At 34.4% G+C, this 14,736-nt stretch overlaps 1 protein-coding gene across 4 annotated transcripts in view; it reads left to right on the plus strand.

The window, feature by feature from the left end:
• LOC106073200 (dihydroxyacetone phosphate acyltransferase-like) overlaps positions 1-12,546 on the plus strand; it is a 73,039-nt gene extending 60,493 nt beyond the window's left edge. For 3 of the 4 annotated variants that reach the window (XM_056022343.1, XM_056022344.1, XM_056022345.1), the window contains 13 exons: positions 871-1,067; positions 2,057-2,233; positions 2,666-2,795; positions 3,037-3,240; positions 4,135-4,286; positions 4,408-4,538; positions 4,700-4,920; positions 5,724-5,867; positions 6,892-7,005; positions 7,099-7,178; positions 8,048-8,188; positions 9,105-9,381; positions 11,336-12,546. In XM_056022343.1, the coding sequence (XP_055878318.1) occupies positions 871-1,067; positions 2,057-2,233; positions 2,666-2,795; positions 3,037-3,240; positions 4,135-4,286; positions 4,408-4,538; positions 4,700-4,920; positions 5,724-5,867; positions 6,892-7,005; positions 7,099-7,178; positions 8,048-8,188; positions 9,105-9,381; positions 11,336-11,418 (2,051 nt within the window). In that variant the 3' untranslated portion in view covers positions 11,419-12,546. Of the gene's footprint in view, positions 1-45; positions 171-870; positions 1,068-2,056; positions 2,234-2,665; positions 2,796-3,036; positions 3,241-4,134; positions 4,287-4,407; positions 4,539-4,699; positions 4,921-5,723; positions 5,868-6,891; positions 7,006-7,098; positions 7,179-8,047; positions 8,189-9,104; positions 9,382-11,335 lie in introns of all 4 variants that reach the window. The other variant, XM_056022342.1, reaches the window with a different exon arrangement.
• The last annotated feature ends 2,190 nt before the right edge of the window (positions 12,547-14,736 follow it).

Genomic DNA, 14,736 nt, shown 5'->3' on the forward strand with positions numbered 1-14,736 from the left:
AGTAATTGCCAAGATGTGCTTTTATGGTCTTTTTTTTGTGGGCAGAAAGCATTGGCATTGAATATTCTTTAAAAGAAAACTTTGTACTCAAAATATGAGATTACAGAAACTGATAAAGATCTTGACATCTGTGAAAAAGATCCAGTTCAAATACAAACATACTCTAGCGGGTACTGAGTTTTTATTTTAAGTCAAATGACTAGTCTGTTGTGTTTCCTACATTGTTGTGTTACCTTAGAAAGGATAAATATTTTTTTTTTACTAAAGAAATTCTTTATTATATAAAAAGAAAGTACCTCCCATGCTTCTTTTATTTTTAATTGAAATGATCAAATGTAAAGTAAAAATAGAGTAACCCTTTCTGAGCTTGCAATCTATGGGGCAAATAATATAAAGCTAATCTGTTTCTGTGGATGTTATGTGGCTAGTAAAATGACCGACCACCTTAACTTTTCTGAACTGATGTCAGGTACCTATTAGAGTTGGTGGACTCAGGGACACCTTAAAAATCACAAAAAATCAAAATACCAGTCTATACTTGTATTCAAACCCGAGACCCCTCAATTTGGAAGCCAAGCCCTTTACCACTCAACCACTACGTCTCTTAATTTTACAATATTAAACAAAGGGTTTATAAATATAATCAATGTGTAGAGAAAATCTTTTCATGTGCCTCTATAAATGGCTTTTAATCTTATATCCTTCAAGGTGAATGACAAAATTACAATCATATTATACAATGTATTGAACTAAACAAAACAATAATAAGATCCATTAAATTATTAAAATTATGCAAAATGTAATCCATAAAAAAGTATAATGATCATTTTTAAACTTTTTTTTTTTACAATATATTTTATTTTTTTGTAGATGATCCTAAGTTAGTGTCTGCCAGACAGAAGGATATGTTTGAAGATATCTTGGAGGAGCGCAGATTGAATGGTGAATTTCGCTACTGCTTGAGAGCTCGTGATGAGCCTGCCTTTAAACTTAATAAGCGGCGAACACCTTCACAGATTAAAGAGCATGTCATGAACAGTGATAGGGTTCAGTATGCAATTGAACAGGTCAGTTTGAAAAAACGTTTTAGCATTGAAATTTTACTGAAAAAGTACCTTTATTATGATAAGCAATAGCGATTACTTGCAACAGCGATTACTTAAGTTTATGCAACTGTAATACAGATTTCTAAATTGTATTTTTCAAGTTGTAGAGACGAACCAAATATTTGGCCATTGTACAAATTTCTAAAGAATCTTTTTTTTTTAAAAATTGTTTCAAGACAACTGATTCAATAGTATTTCCTGTAAAAAAAACAAAACAGTTAAGACAATGTAAAAGAAATATTATGTGAGCTATTTGATCAAACATATGCTGGTAGTTTTAGACATTTTAATAAAAAAGTAATAGTAAACTACCCCTGTAATTTATGGGGCAGATGATGTGGTCATCTGTTTCTTTGGCCATTGTTAGCGAGCAGGGTGTCATCTAGCCAGCACAATGATCATCTGCCTTTATTTTCCCCAACCAAAGTCAGGTACCCATTAGAGTTGGGTGGATTCAGGGACATCCTTAAAATTCTGAAATTAAAAATCCCTGTCTTCACAGAGTTTCGAAGACGGGACCTCTTGGTTTGGAAGCCAAGCCCTTTACCACTTGGCCACCACACCCCCTAGACATTTTATTACTTCACATAATTATACTTGGATTAACTGCTTTTATTTGATATTGTAATTGTACATTGTATTCAAGATTTTTATAGTTTAATCAAAAGTTAACATTTTCTTTTCTTGCCTGAGTTTCCTTACGAACCTGTGACACATTTAAACTGGAGACATTTGTTATCACATCATTTTCCATAGGTTTGTAACAATAAGTATATCTGAATATAACATTCACACAATCTTATTTTTGAATGGACATGTAAGAAAAATCCTAGTGCAAAAGGTCCCATGGTAAAAGTTTTTAAATATATGATTTCTTTTGTACATTCATGCAGAGTTAATTTCCCTCTTATAGCAGTTTTCAATGAAACCAATTTTTCCTCTTTTCGCAGGCTTGCATTGAAACCAAATTACCTAGAAGTGAAGTTATGGCAGAAGCCTCTGCAATCCTGGATGAGATGGCCCACAATCAAAACATGGGTGCCATCCGAAGCTTTGCTTTTGTCCTTGTAAAGATATTTAAAGCTCTGTATCAGCGGATATATGTGAATGTTGATGGCATACAGAAGGTAAGAGAGGGAACTCTGAAAGTTGATTGCTATCACTTAAAGTCTTTTCAAAGGTTGTATTTTAGTATGTTGAATTTATAAGACTTGAATGGAAAAAAAAATTTTAAAAGGTCAAAAGAAATTTTGTTTGTCATAAACAAAGCATTTTAAATTTTTTTAAATGAGAAATATTTGACAGATAAAACAGTAATTTGAAATAGACTTAATACACTATTATATAGTACCAGAAACTCCATCATATTGTTTTAATGTATTAACAAGAAACATTATCATACTGTCAATATATATTATCTAAACCATTAGCCATTTAAAACATCCTATGCAGTTTAGGATCCAAAACTTTGACTGTGATACCTTTTTATTTTTCAAAATGTTTATGTTGTAACTTGAATATTGATGGAATTTTTAAAAATAACTTTTTGTTACTTGTAGGTAAGAGGCATGGTCAAAGAGTACCCTATCCTTCTGATGCCCTCCCACAGAAGTTATATGGACTTCTTGTTAATGTCTTACGTATTCTATCACTATGACCTTCCTCTGCCTGTCATTGCTGCTGCTATGGGTAAGATACATTTCTTTTCAAAAAAATAATTTAGTAGTAACTGACAAGTGCAGATTATTGTCATCCTTTGACATTGGTCATAACAAATCCAGATTAGTAGATGTCACATTTTCTGAAAGCCAGATTATATTAAGCCGTTTCCTTTAAATCTTAATATTTTTGTTCAGATTTTGCATTAATGTAAGCTGCAGAATAGATAGTTCTCTTTTTAACCACATTTTCCTTCAAATGACTCTTGTAGACTTCTTAGGCATGAAGTTTGTTGGATGGTTACTTAGAAACTCTGGAGCTTTTTACATTCGACGCAGTTTTGGTGATGACCACTTGTACTGGGCAGTGTTTACAGAATATGTGCAGACTCATATCTGTAATGGAGATTCTCCCATTGAATTCTATGTTGAGGGAACAAGGAGCAGAACTTCAAAGTCTTACACTCCAAAATTTGGTGAGTCAGAAGCGAGGGAACACTTTAAAACTAAACTTCAATACTGAAATAAAACTTTTGTTTATTTTTGTTCTGTAAGTGTTTATTTTATATAAAAGCTTATCAGATTTAAAAAAAAAAAAAGTACATTAAAAAAAAATTAATATTTAGAATGCATTTAAAAAAATGAATTGAAAAAAATAAAAATGAAACATTTGGTCTATATTTGAATAGGCAAAATATTAACAGTGATCATTATTGTCCTATTATTTTATATAATATTGCTCTTGCACAATGCATCTCTCATGGTAGAGCATGCTGAACTGGGGGAATGGTATCCTTTGGACGCTCAGTAAATACATCTTAAGACATAAAATTGCTGGTCTACATCAAGTCTTCATGATAGATAGCCAAGTGGCTTATGCTTTTCATCTGTAAAGCTTCACAATATTCATCATCATCTATCCCTTTATTTTCATTGTAGGGATGCTATGTCAGTTTGCGTAACCAAATCTTTTCCCGGTCAGCAACTGTTCTGAGCAGGATATCATGAGAGAACCTTGTTGTTTCTTTTACGTTATCCAGCCATCTTTTCTTCAGTTGACCCTTTCTTACTGCTCTTTATACAACACTTTGAAGAATGACTTTTGACAGTGTCACGTCTTACAATATGACCAAACCAGCTCAGCTTTCATCACTTCACAGTATTGAGGAGTAAATTACAAGCTTCATTGATAATCTCTTTTTATTTTTTTTTTGTTGCCCAGTTCTCTTACAAATAGTCTCCCCTTTTTACTTTTTGTATTTAGTAATTTATTATTATTTGTTTTTAAAATTAAAAAAAAGAACAACACATCAACTAGTTTGAAATTAATGAGCGAGTGTAATGTCTTTGTGTCACTCTGGTTGTTACAGGCATGTTGTCCGCAGCACTAGAGCCTTACTTCAAGTCCCACATACCAGATGTGATGGTAGTGCCTGTCAGTATTAGTTATGACAGGATTCTTGAAGAAAGTCTTTATGCCTATGAGCTGCTGGGTGTGCCCAAACCTAAGGAGTCCACATCAGTAAGTGTCCTCTAGATTGCATTGACCAGGCAGAAATACAGATTTGTTTTGTATATAAAACACACTGTTTTCAATAGGGATTCGTTCTTTTCTTATATTGCATTATAACTCTTGTCTTCAGGGTCTTTTCAAAGCAAGAAAAATTTTAGAAGATGATTTCGGCAACGTTCATATTTATTTTGGAGAGCCTATCTCCATACGTAAATATTCTGAAGGATTAGTGGATCGTAGCCTTCATAATCTAGCTCCAAGGTATGCTCATCTTTTTTTTTTTTTCTTTATGTGTAGCTGTTCCTAGTCTTTTAAACACAATTCATCCATTTAGTAGTTTTTTAATTATTAGCCACTTTTATAGTGAATAGGTTTTATTTATTTCTTCCTATATCTTTTACTGTATATTTTTTAACTTGCAGGTACATAGCTAGTTTGACAAATCAGGAACAGGATTTAATTAAGAAATTAGGTCACCATATGGTGCTAACACACCAGAAGCACATGGTGGTCTCCCCATGGAATATGATGGCGGCAGTGCTAATGCAGTGCCAGGAAGGCATATCAGTTCGCCAGCTGGCCAAGGAAGTAGAGTGGGTCAAAAGACAGGCGTCCAACATGGGAGCATACATTGACTGGCCAGGTAGACACCTCACACGTTATTTCAGTTTAAAACAAGTACTTTTTACTAAGCATTTCACTCTGTCTGTCTGGCAAAAAGTTTGTACATGTTATTTCTCCCACACCCAGAATGAGTTGAAATTTTGCAATTATTATATCTTTTACCTGACAACACAAGAATCAAGAAAAATATTTATTAGTTAATTAAGTATCAGTAATTAATTATTTTGTTTAGTATCTTGAACAAGGGAAAGAAATCATACTTTAAATGATCACCTAAACATTCACCAAGATACCTCCATCTCTTCCCTCCCTTTCCCAACTGGTCCAGACAAGTGATAAGATCATAGCATATTGAGAAAGCTAAAAGCTAAACAAAAACAATTGGTAAAAATATTTGTATCACACCGATTTATATATCTAGGTTAATTATACATATAATTACATGACTGATCCAAACTAATTGATACAATTACATCTAAATGTAAGCAGGTTTTTTTTTCAAGTTTTTTTTAAAAATGTTTTTCTAGTTAATGGACTCGAATCCAACAATGTATTTTAATACATGGTTCATGTGGTCTTAATGGTTGAATTTGAAATACTTGTCCAAAAGTTGAGAATTAGTAAAAATTTGAAAAAAATAATTACAATAGAGAGAATATGTGTGAATATACACCTTAACACCTTCTTTGGGTACATCACTGACCTCTATTCAGCTTGTTTAAAAGAAACTTGATTTACACATAATTCTAGTTCTTTTTTCAAATCTCTTTTAACTTAATGTTCTGGGTATCCATTTGTTGTGTTTTCTTGTGTGTCTGGCAGCTTCAGAAACAGCCGAGTCTGTATTGAGAGCAAACATCAAGCTTCACAGTAACATTGTTAGAGTCAACACAGATGATGTTGTGGAGTTAGTCAGCGTGGCACCACCTGCACATACAAAGGCCACTGATGCCATGATGATCACAGGTACTGTTAAGTAAGGTTTCCTTCTGTGTTTATTCTTACCTCACATTTTTACAATACCTCTATTCAGCTTGCACATTCATTGGCAAAAGCATTAGGAAAACAACTGGAAACTGGACATGGTTCTTGAAAACGGCTCTATCGATTTCCCTAGAAATTTGACATCAATTTTTGGGAAAAGAATTACTAGCTATATGGCCACATTGGGAATATTTGAGTCCGACTGCTATAATTTGGAATGGGGAGGGAGAGAGAAAACAATTTTCCCTTTTTTTTTAAAATCTAACCTTCATTAGTTATTAAAATCAAACTAATTGCTCTATAAGTAGTATAAAGGAGGTATTGTACTTTTTTAAAAAGTATTTGTTATGTTTTTCTTTTTGTTTTATATTTATTTATTTGTGTATAAATACAGTAAAACATTGGCCCTTTCTCAAACACTAGGTTTAGGCTTACTCTTTCTATTGAAAAAAAACCCCAACATACTTGTTATGCCAATTTCTATGAATGCTAACAACAGACAGCAGGACCATGGTCCTATCAACACTTTTTTTTTTCACAAAAGCAAAATATATTCATCTAAGCTGACATATTCCCCGCTGCTGGGAAGAAGAGGAAACCATGTCTCATATTCTTTTTGACTGCCCTAGACTTTCTCAACCTGTATGGTGACATGTATGCACTACACAAAACAACAGGGTTTCTGTCCAGGGCTTTTTGCAAGAGAGGATTTAAGCCTCTCAAGCCATCACTCAAATGGAGTTTGACGATGATGATGATGATGACATATTCACAAGATCTATAAATCTACTAACATTTTAATTAGAAGAAGAGTAATTTATTACCATATAACAGAGTTAGGGCTGGGGGCATTTGAGAAACTTTGAAGTAGTAGGAACTACATGTTCATAAAATATGTTCAATTGGATCAGGTTTGACTAAGTTGTTGATACATTTATCCCTCACTATGTCTTTGATTATTTTTCCAATGTACAAGTTCAATTTTAAAAATGTTTTATTTCACCAGCTGGACAGCATCTAATGCTATCTCTGTACCGTAATCACATTCTTCATGTGTTTGTAAGGCCTGCTATGATTGCCATTTCTGTGAATAGCTGCACCTCAGAGAGATTATCTATTGGTGAGTGTACTCTTGTTAAGTGTATATATTGATATAAAACTTGTACTTTGTTAGTTGAACTCTATTGTACCTACTTTTGAACTTGTTTTTCAGATGATCTCTTTACCAAATATTGTTTCTTGGAGCAGCTCTTGTCTAAAGATTTTGTCTTTGTTCCTGGCAGTAGTAGAATAGTAAGTTTTTATTTATAATTTTTAATAATATATAATTTTGTTCCCTGTTTGGACCTTAACTCTATAGCTCCTGTTTCTGATTAGGAATAAACCCTTCCCACACCCTAAGCAAAGAAAAGTAACTGAGTAAAAAAAAATCCTAAAAATTAATATTTTCAAAAAAAAATCAAATTTAAGATCTAATACTAATAAATAAACAAACAACTTTATAAAATATAACATGTCTATTTTAAAAAAAAACAAAACTTTATTACCTTTAGAATATAAAAAAAATAAAAAATACTAATTTTCCCAGGTGGGGGCTTATACACTGGGGCTATGGGCCTGTTTGTTTGAAAAATTAATTAAGCAATAAAAAAAAGAATCTTCCAGATTTTATTTAAAATAAAATCGGTAATCTCCACAGTGATTTGTAATCATGCTTGTTACGAGACTAGAAGAAATCTTTTATTTAAAAGGAAAGAGAGATTTAGGTTCAGGACTAAAATGAGAAAACGTTCCTGACTGCAGAAGGAGCTAATGGGTTAAGGGCGGTATAACAGAAGAGTATCTGTTTTTCAGATCAGGGCAGATAATGATTATTGGTGAAGTATAAAATACAAATGGTAGCTCCTTCTGTTTTCCCGTTTGAGGAGAGTGACTGTGATCCCATCTTGTTATTCAGACCTCATTCACTAAATGAAAAACTTGATTTCAATATAAACATTGTACATTAAATCCTTTGATAGAGACACAGTGGCTGTACAAGTCTATAAAACCTCTGACCAGCCCATAGAAGTTTTACATATTGATTCATAATTTTTCATTTAAGGCTGTTGTTCTACAATAAACAAAAAAAAACATAAAATAATTTTTTTTTATTCTTTTAGGATTTTGACCTATCTCTCAGAACATTAACTCACACAAGTGGGATTGTGATGGAGCTTGATGAAGTGGTCATTGGTCAGTCTGTTAACAAGCTGACCACTTTCTACAGCCAGATGTTTGAACCATTCCTCTTAGGCTACTGGGTATGTTGTTAGCTAACATGCCACCTGACTTGGAAACTTAGCTGATTGTAGCACTTGCAATACAAAGATATTTTAAAATTCTAAGTCAGCATCAAGCAATATTTATTACTTTCTTTTATGTACAATCTCTACTCTACTCATCCAGTGGACAAATAATCAATGATGGCAAGACAATAATATATTCTGGACATGATAAGGAGCACATTGGTGGTGTAGGAATCATCATGTCTAAAATAGCAGCTTCAGCGCTAATTGCTTGGAAGCCGGTCAGTGACCGCATCATTACAGCTCGACTCCAAGTCTCTACTCAAGGGTTTTGGTTTGCCCATTGCATTCTTGATTTCAAGATGAACCAACTTCAGTTATATTCACGATGAACGTCTCTCTCTCTCTCTCTCTCTCTCTCTCTCTCTCTCTCTCTCTGCTCATTTTATTTGTATTCAAATCTTTCCATCTCTGAAATCCCCCTCAAATGTTGCTTACATAAGACATTTGATATTACCAAAATAAGTTTTAAGAGGCGCTGTGGTTGAGTGGTAAAGCGCTTGGCCTTCCAACCTGAGGGGTCCCATGGTTCCAATCCTGGTGAAGACTGGTGTTTTCAATTTCAGGATCTTTAGGGCGCCTATAAATCCATCCAGCTCTAATGGGAACCTGACATTAGTTGGGGAAAAGTAAAGTTGGTTGGTCGTTGTGCAGGCCTCATGACACCATTGTTAACTGTGGACCACAGACAAAGATGATCTATACATCATCTGCCCCATAGTTTGCAAGGTTTGAAAAGGGAACTTAACTTTTTTACTTTAAAATAAGTTTTCTGTCTGTACAATATATCAGATGTTTGAACTGCAAAGGATTTTCTCATGTTTATAAATATTTCATGCCTATATTTTATTAAACATTTTTTCCTCTACAGATATTGTGCCAGTATTTGTTGTCCAACCATCCCAACGTAGCTGGCAAGCCATTGGCCAAAACACAGAAAACTGTAGTGAAAGAAACCCAGATGTTGACTGCCCGCCTGCTACAGGAAGGTGTGATCAAACAACATTATGAGATTCTGTCATTGGATATGATGAACAATGGACTGCAGGCTCTGTTTCACATGGGTGCAGTCATCAAGGAAAGAAGAGATGGAGTGGTCTACATGTATCCTAACACAAGACAGTTGTCCAACGTCACAGAGAACTTAGGTCAGTCAGCTTGAATATTAACTTTCAAAATCTTTTGCTCAAGTCTTAATCATATTATAACAAAAGTATTAGCACTGTATAAATTGCTGTATGCTGTTAACATTCTACAAAGTTCTCTGGCTGAAACAAAATCTTCTCAACCCAGTGAATAGTTTTCATTGCTAATGATGGAAATCTTGTTTTGATTGTACTGCTGTGTACTGCTGTACTATTATATTCTGGGTTTAGTTTACAAGACACAAAAGCTGATATACTTTTTTAACAAGTCATTTGGATCCAGAGATCCTGGTTAATTGAATGGGGTGAAGTGTCATTGTCATTCTTTTATAAAGTAACTAATATTACAAACTAACAAAAGCATGCAGTCAACTGATTTTTTTTACATTTACTCTATATTTATAGCCATAATAATGTAATTGTATCATCTGCTCTAAGCCGTGTCAAATCTTAAAAAAAAAAAAGCTGCAGATTTTCTTATTTATATCTAGACATGTTTAACTCTTTCTCTCCTTGATTATTTTCCGATAGAATTATCCATTTTGCTCATTTCTATTTCATTACCTGTTATTATTAAACTTCAGTAACTTTTTTTTTGTCATCAGAAAATGTTATATTGAGTATTGGGTATTTTTTTTTTTTTAATTTTTTTAAATATTTTTTTTTTAAAGATAAAACACATTGATGCTGATAAAACCAAAGTGAAATTTTATTTTGGTTTATGGAATTTAAAAATAAAAACTTACAGACTGTACAAGTCTCTTAAGAACTAGATCTTGACTAGGAATAGGCAATATTTTTTGTACAATTTGAACTAAAAGTATTTTTTTTATGATAGTTATTCATATTTTCAAAAAACCTAATATATAGCATATATAAAACATATAAATTAATTTTCTTTGCTCACTCATCACTCCTATGCCAACGAATAATTATAATAGAAAAATAGGCCTTTTTTTATAAGCCCCCACTCTTTAAAAACATCTTTTTTTGTAAAAACACAATGAAAATTTAAAAATCTGTATGTTGTCCAAAGGGAAACTATTCAAGATTAAATAAAAAGTTATTAAAAACATTATGAGAGGAAAGAAAACAAAACAACTAAATTTTCAAGCTTCAACGATCATGTCGATTTGGCTGAAAGAATGGGGTCACATCAACAATGGTAGAGATTAGGAGAGAAAGAACCTTGCTCTGGAGGGTAGTCTCTGTCTCCTACTGCTCTTTTTAGGTTTCCAGTTGAGAACAGCCTTTCCATGTCTTGTGCTTATTTATCTAACGCCTTTCAATCTTATTAGATGAAAATGAAGAGAAATAAGCAGAAACCTAATTGATAGAAATACTTTGTCAGAACTAATTAATCTTCCCATATTAGTGTCATTCTGTAAAGTTCCCCTTTCAGACCTTGCGATCTATGGGGCAGATGATGTTAAGGTCATCTGTTTCTTTGGCCAATGGTTATTGAACAGGGTGTCATGTGGCCAGCACAACGACTAAGCATCTTTACTTTTTCCAACTAAAGTCATGTAATCATTAGAGATGGATGGACTCAGGTGCCCTAAAAATCTCTAAATCTAAAATCCCATTCTTTACCAAAATTCGAACCCAGGACTCCAGGTTTAGAAGCCAAGTGCTTAACCACTCAGCCACCTTGCCCCCATCATTTTATCTGCTATTGCAATAAATGTCTTACTTGTCCAAACAAAATTTTTCCAATGGTGAAACTGTATATTAGAATTGAGTCTTGATTTAATTTAAGTTGTTTAGCAGTCTAGAGATATCAAGTTTAAATATTATTATCAAGTTTAAATGGAGCACAATATCTCAATGCTACATGATAGTCACTCTTTTTATGTTTTATGGAAGCTTTAAATGTATAGGGAGTCAGCTATGTATTCATTTTCTATTGAAAGATTAATATTGTTCAAAGTTGAAACTTGTCCATTTAATCTTTCAGCCAAATTTATTGATGTCCCAAGACTTCCTGCTGTCAGTATCAACATTCACTCCAAGACAGTCACAGTGAATGCTAAATTGTAACACAAGGACATGCCAAGCAAGAAAGAGAGACAGATTTGTCATTTCACTCTCTGGTGGTTCCATCTTAATGAAACAACAAACTAATTGACCAGAGTTTCCATTCATTAGTTTCAAACTTTATCTAAAACATGTATATACAAGTGAAACTGTTTGGTCATCAAAAATATTTTTGTATAATTACAGTCTCTTAGATGAAGAGTGATCTAACTAGTGCAACAATGCTTTGATTTAGTGTAGTACACTTGCTGTTGGGATCACAAATAAACCATGACACAGTGTTTACTTTCTCACTTCTACAAAGTAAACAAAAAGAAAAAATTTTTTTAAACATTTTTATAGCTGTATGTGTTTGTTGACCTAATCAGTTTAGCTCAGTAAAGCATTTCAACATTAAACCAGCTGTCCATGTACAGTCCTTATTTTTTATTTGATATAATCATGTCATTTAGTGAGTCAGTATTACCCTGTCCATGTTTGTTGATCTCTTTAGTCATTGATCAGCTGTAGACAATGTGGTTGTGGGAATGGATCCATGACTTTGTTATGGAGAGAGTTTATGTCTGTATAAGTACCATTATTGACTTCTAAGTCTCAAATAATGATTGGATGATTGTGTGGCTAATAGTTTGGTTCATGTGTGGCTGTAAAATTACATTGTTGCATTTTATGGCTTTTGAAAGTGAGACTTCAAAGCCAGGCTTGGCAAAATGTTTTGTATTTTAGCTCTCTTTTTTTTTTTTCAATGCACTTGTCCAGCATCACTGTGCTGAACTTTTCTAACCCTACATCTATTGTCCATGTATATTGCTGTAAAAATTATACCTTCAGTGCATCCTTGAAAACGATTTGAGGATGGCCTGAGTTTTTATATTTCCCTTGGGCATTGTTTGATTGTGATACTTAATGTTTAAAGTATGAGATTTATGACCCTTTTAATAGGAGAAAGTTATAAGCAATGAAAGTAAGTCAATGTATTGAATGAAATCTACTATCTAGTAAAATTTTATTTCAATATTTCTTATCCTTTTTTTTTTGTCAGTGAGACAGAGTTTCAGTCTACATATTTTTTAAATTATAAAAAGACATAAATTTATAAAGAACTTTCAAATAATAAACTGTTTTTGGAAACCCATGAGTTGTTACAATTTGACTAGGAACTAAAAGATGATTTTGAACATCACTTCTTAAGGTCACCAAGATAGAAGTATAAACACAAAGCAATTGTTATGATCTTGATAATGTTAATCACTTCCTGGAACAGTAACTTATCATAGTCCCTCAACTAAGGCAATTTTAAGTCCACTGAGGCCATTAGGATTAGGGGCTGATGCCTGCTTTGTAATTGTGTCTAAGTAAAGTCCACCTTATTATTTGGTCTTTTACGAATGAGAAATTTTAAGATAAATTTAACTAAGTAATCATTTTTATAATCCAAAATAAATCTTGAGATAATTGGTGGCTTGAGACATGCTTATTCTGGTGACACACACTCTTTCTATGAGTCTCTTCAATGTGCTTATGGCCCAACTTACCAGACTACAGTGCCGCTAAGATCATCTGATGGTTCTACCCTATTAACTAGCAGGGCGGACATACTAAATTTCTGGACAGAACACTACAGTCTGCTATTTGGTGATAAAAGGCACGTATCTGTAAAATCGCTGGCAAATGTCCCTCAGAAAATTATGAGAGGAGCTTGACGAACCACCGACATTTGAGGAAATTGAGACAGCAATTCAAAAAAACACAAAGAACCTGGCTCTGATGGACTTCCAGCTGAAATATTTTAAATGGGTGGTGTCGCCCGAACTGAGAGGCTAACAGACTTGTTCAATCTATGCTGGGAGAAGTGCGTGGTTCACCTGAACTTCGAGATTCCATAATCATATCCCTATACAAAAACAAATGAGATGGTCATAACAGAGCTTCTCTTTGCCGATGATTGCGACCTGCTAGCTCACAATGAACATGATCTCCAGAACGCGCCAAATGAATTTGCATACGCTGCTGCCTCTTTCGGCTTATCTATAAACCTCGGGAAAACAGAAGTAATGTTCCAGAAGTCACCCAATAAAACATACTCAGCCCCAAAGATCACTGTAAACGGACAGCCCCTTAACGTGGTAGACCACTTCACATATCTAGGTAGTATGGTGTCAAATGACGCCTCACTTTCAACGGAAGTTGATAACCGTCTGGCCAGGACCAGTAGCGCTTTTGGATGCCTTCAGATGAGAGTTTGGCGGAACAAATCAATGTCTACCAGGCGGTGGCTTCTATATGGCTTTGAGACATGGACACTATACAGAAAACAACTAAGACTTCTTGAACCCTTTCACCAAATGGTAAATGCAGTGGTAAGACCGCACTACAAACAGCAATGTCCTTGCGAATGCCAGTATGGACAGTATAGAGGGACTTCTTATGGTCTGACAGTTATGCTGGGCATTGCACATATCCCGTATGGGAGACGAATGTATGCCAAAGGCAGTCTTTTTTGGTGAGCTAAAAGGTGGTCGACTTAACAGAGGTGCCCCACAGAAACGCTTCAAAGACCAGCTTAGGCGTCAACTTTCCTAAGCTGACATATAGAGAGTTCCTGGTTGCATGCGGCCTCAGAACGAGACAGCTGGAGGTCACCCATGAAGGCCGCAGGATACACATTTGAGACAAAAAGAAAATCTGCCGAGGACAAATGCAGACAGTGAAAAGAAAATCTAAATCAACCACCTGCGGACAATGGTTATGCTTGCCCTGGATGTGGCAATATATGTAGGTCACAGCTGGGGCTGCGCAGCCACGGGAAATACTGCATTCCTCACTAATCTTCGGACTCAAAGACAAGCCTTATTATTATCATTATTGTAAATAGAAAGAATGTAAAGTAAGTTCATTTTAATTACCCTAAGATGTAGGTTCAAACCTAGTTTAAAATAATTATCCCTTTTGCTAAGACATATGCAAGTTGTCTTTATTGTTCTTGTGGCCTGAAAATACTGGCTCAGTAGACCAAATAATTAATATAGGCTGTTTCTGGCAAGTCAACAATATGCAGTTTTCTTCTTCTTCGTTCTCATTTTAATGTTAGAGCATTCAGATGACTAGACCAATATAAGAGATGAACCGCGCAATGGTTTACAAATCAGAGCTCTCCATAGTTTTCTATCCACAGGGGCACTTCGGGGGCCAGTGTCCCGCACAGGCCTCCCGGCAAAGAGAACAGCCCCGAAGGACACGGACAGCATTCTCCGACATTCCACAATGGCAGACCTCACTGGTTCCTACCCTGAGCCTCTGGCACACATGCCGTCTCACTTT

The sequence above is a fragment of the Biomphalaria glabrata genome, chromosome 3, assembly GCF_947242115.1.
Source record: "Biomphalaria glabrata chromosome 3, xgBioGlab47.1, whole genome shotgun sequence".
NCBI classification, from domain to species: Eukaryota; Metazoa; Mollusca; class Gastropoda; family Planorbidae; genus Biomphalaria; species Biomphalaria glabrata.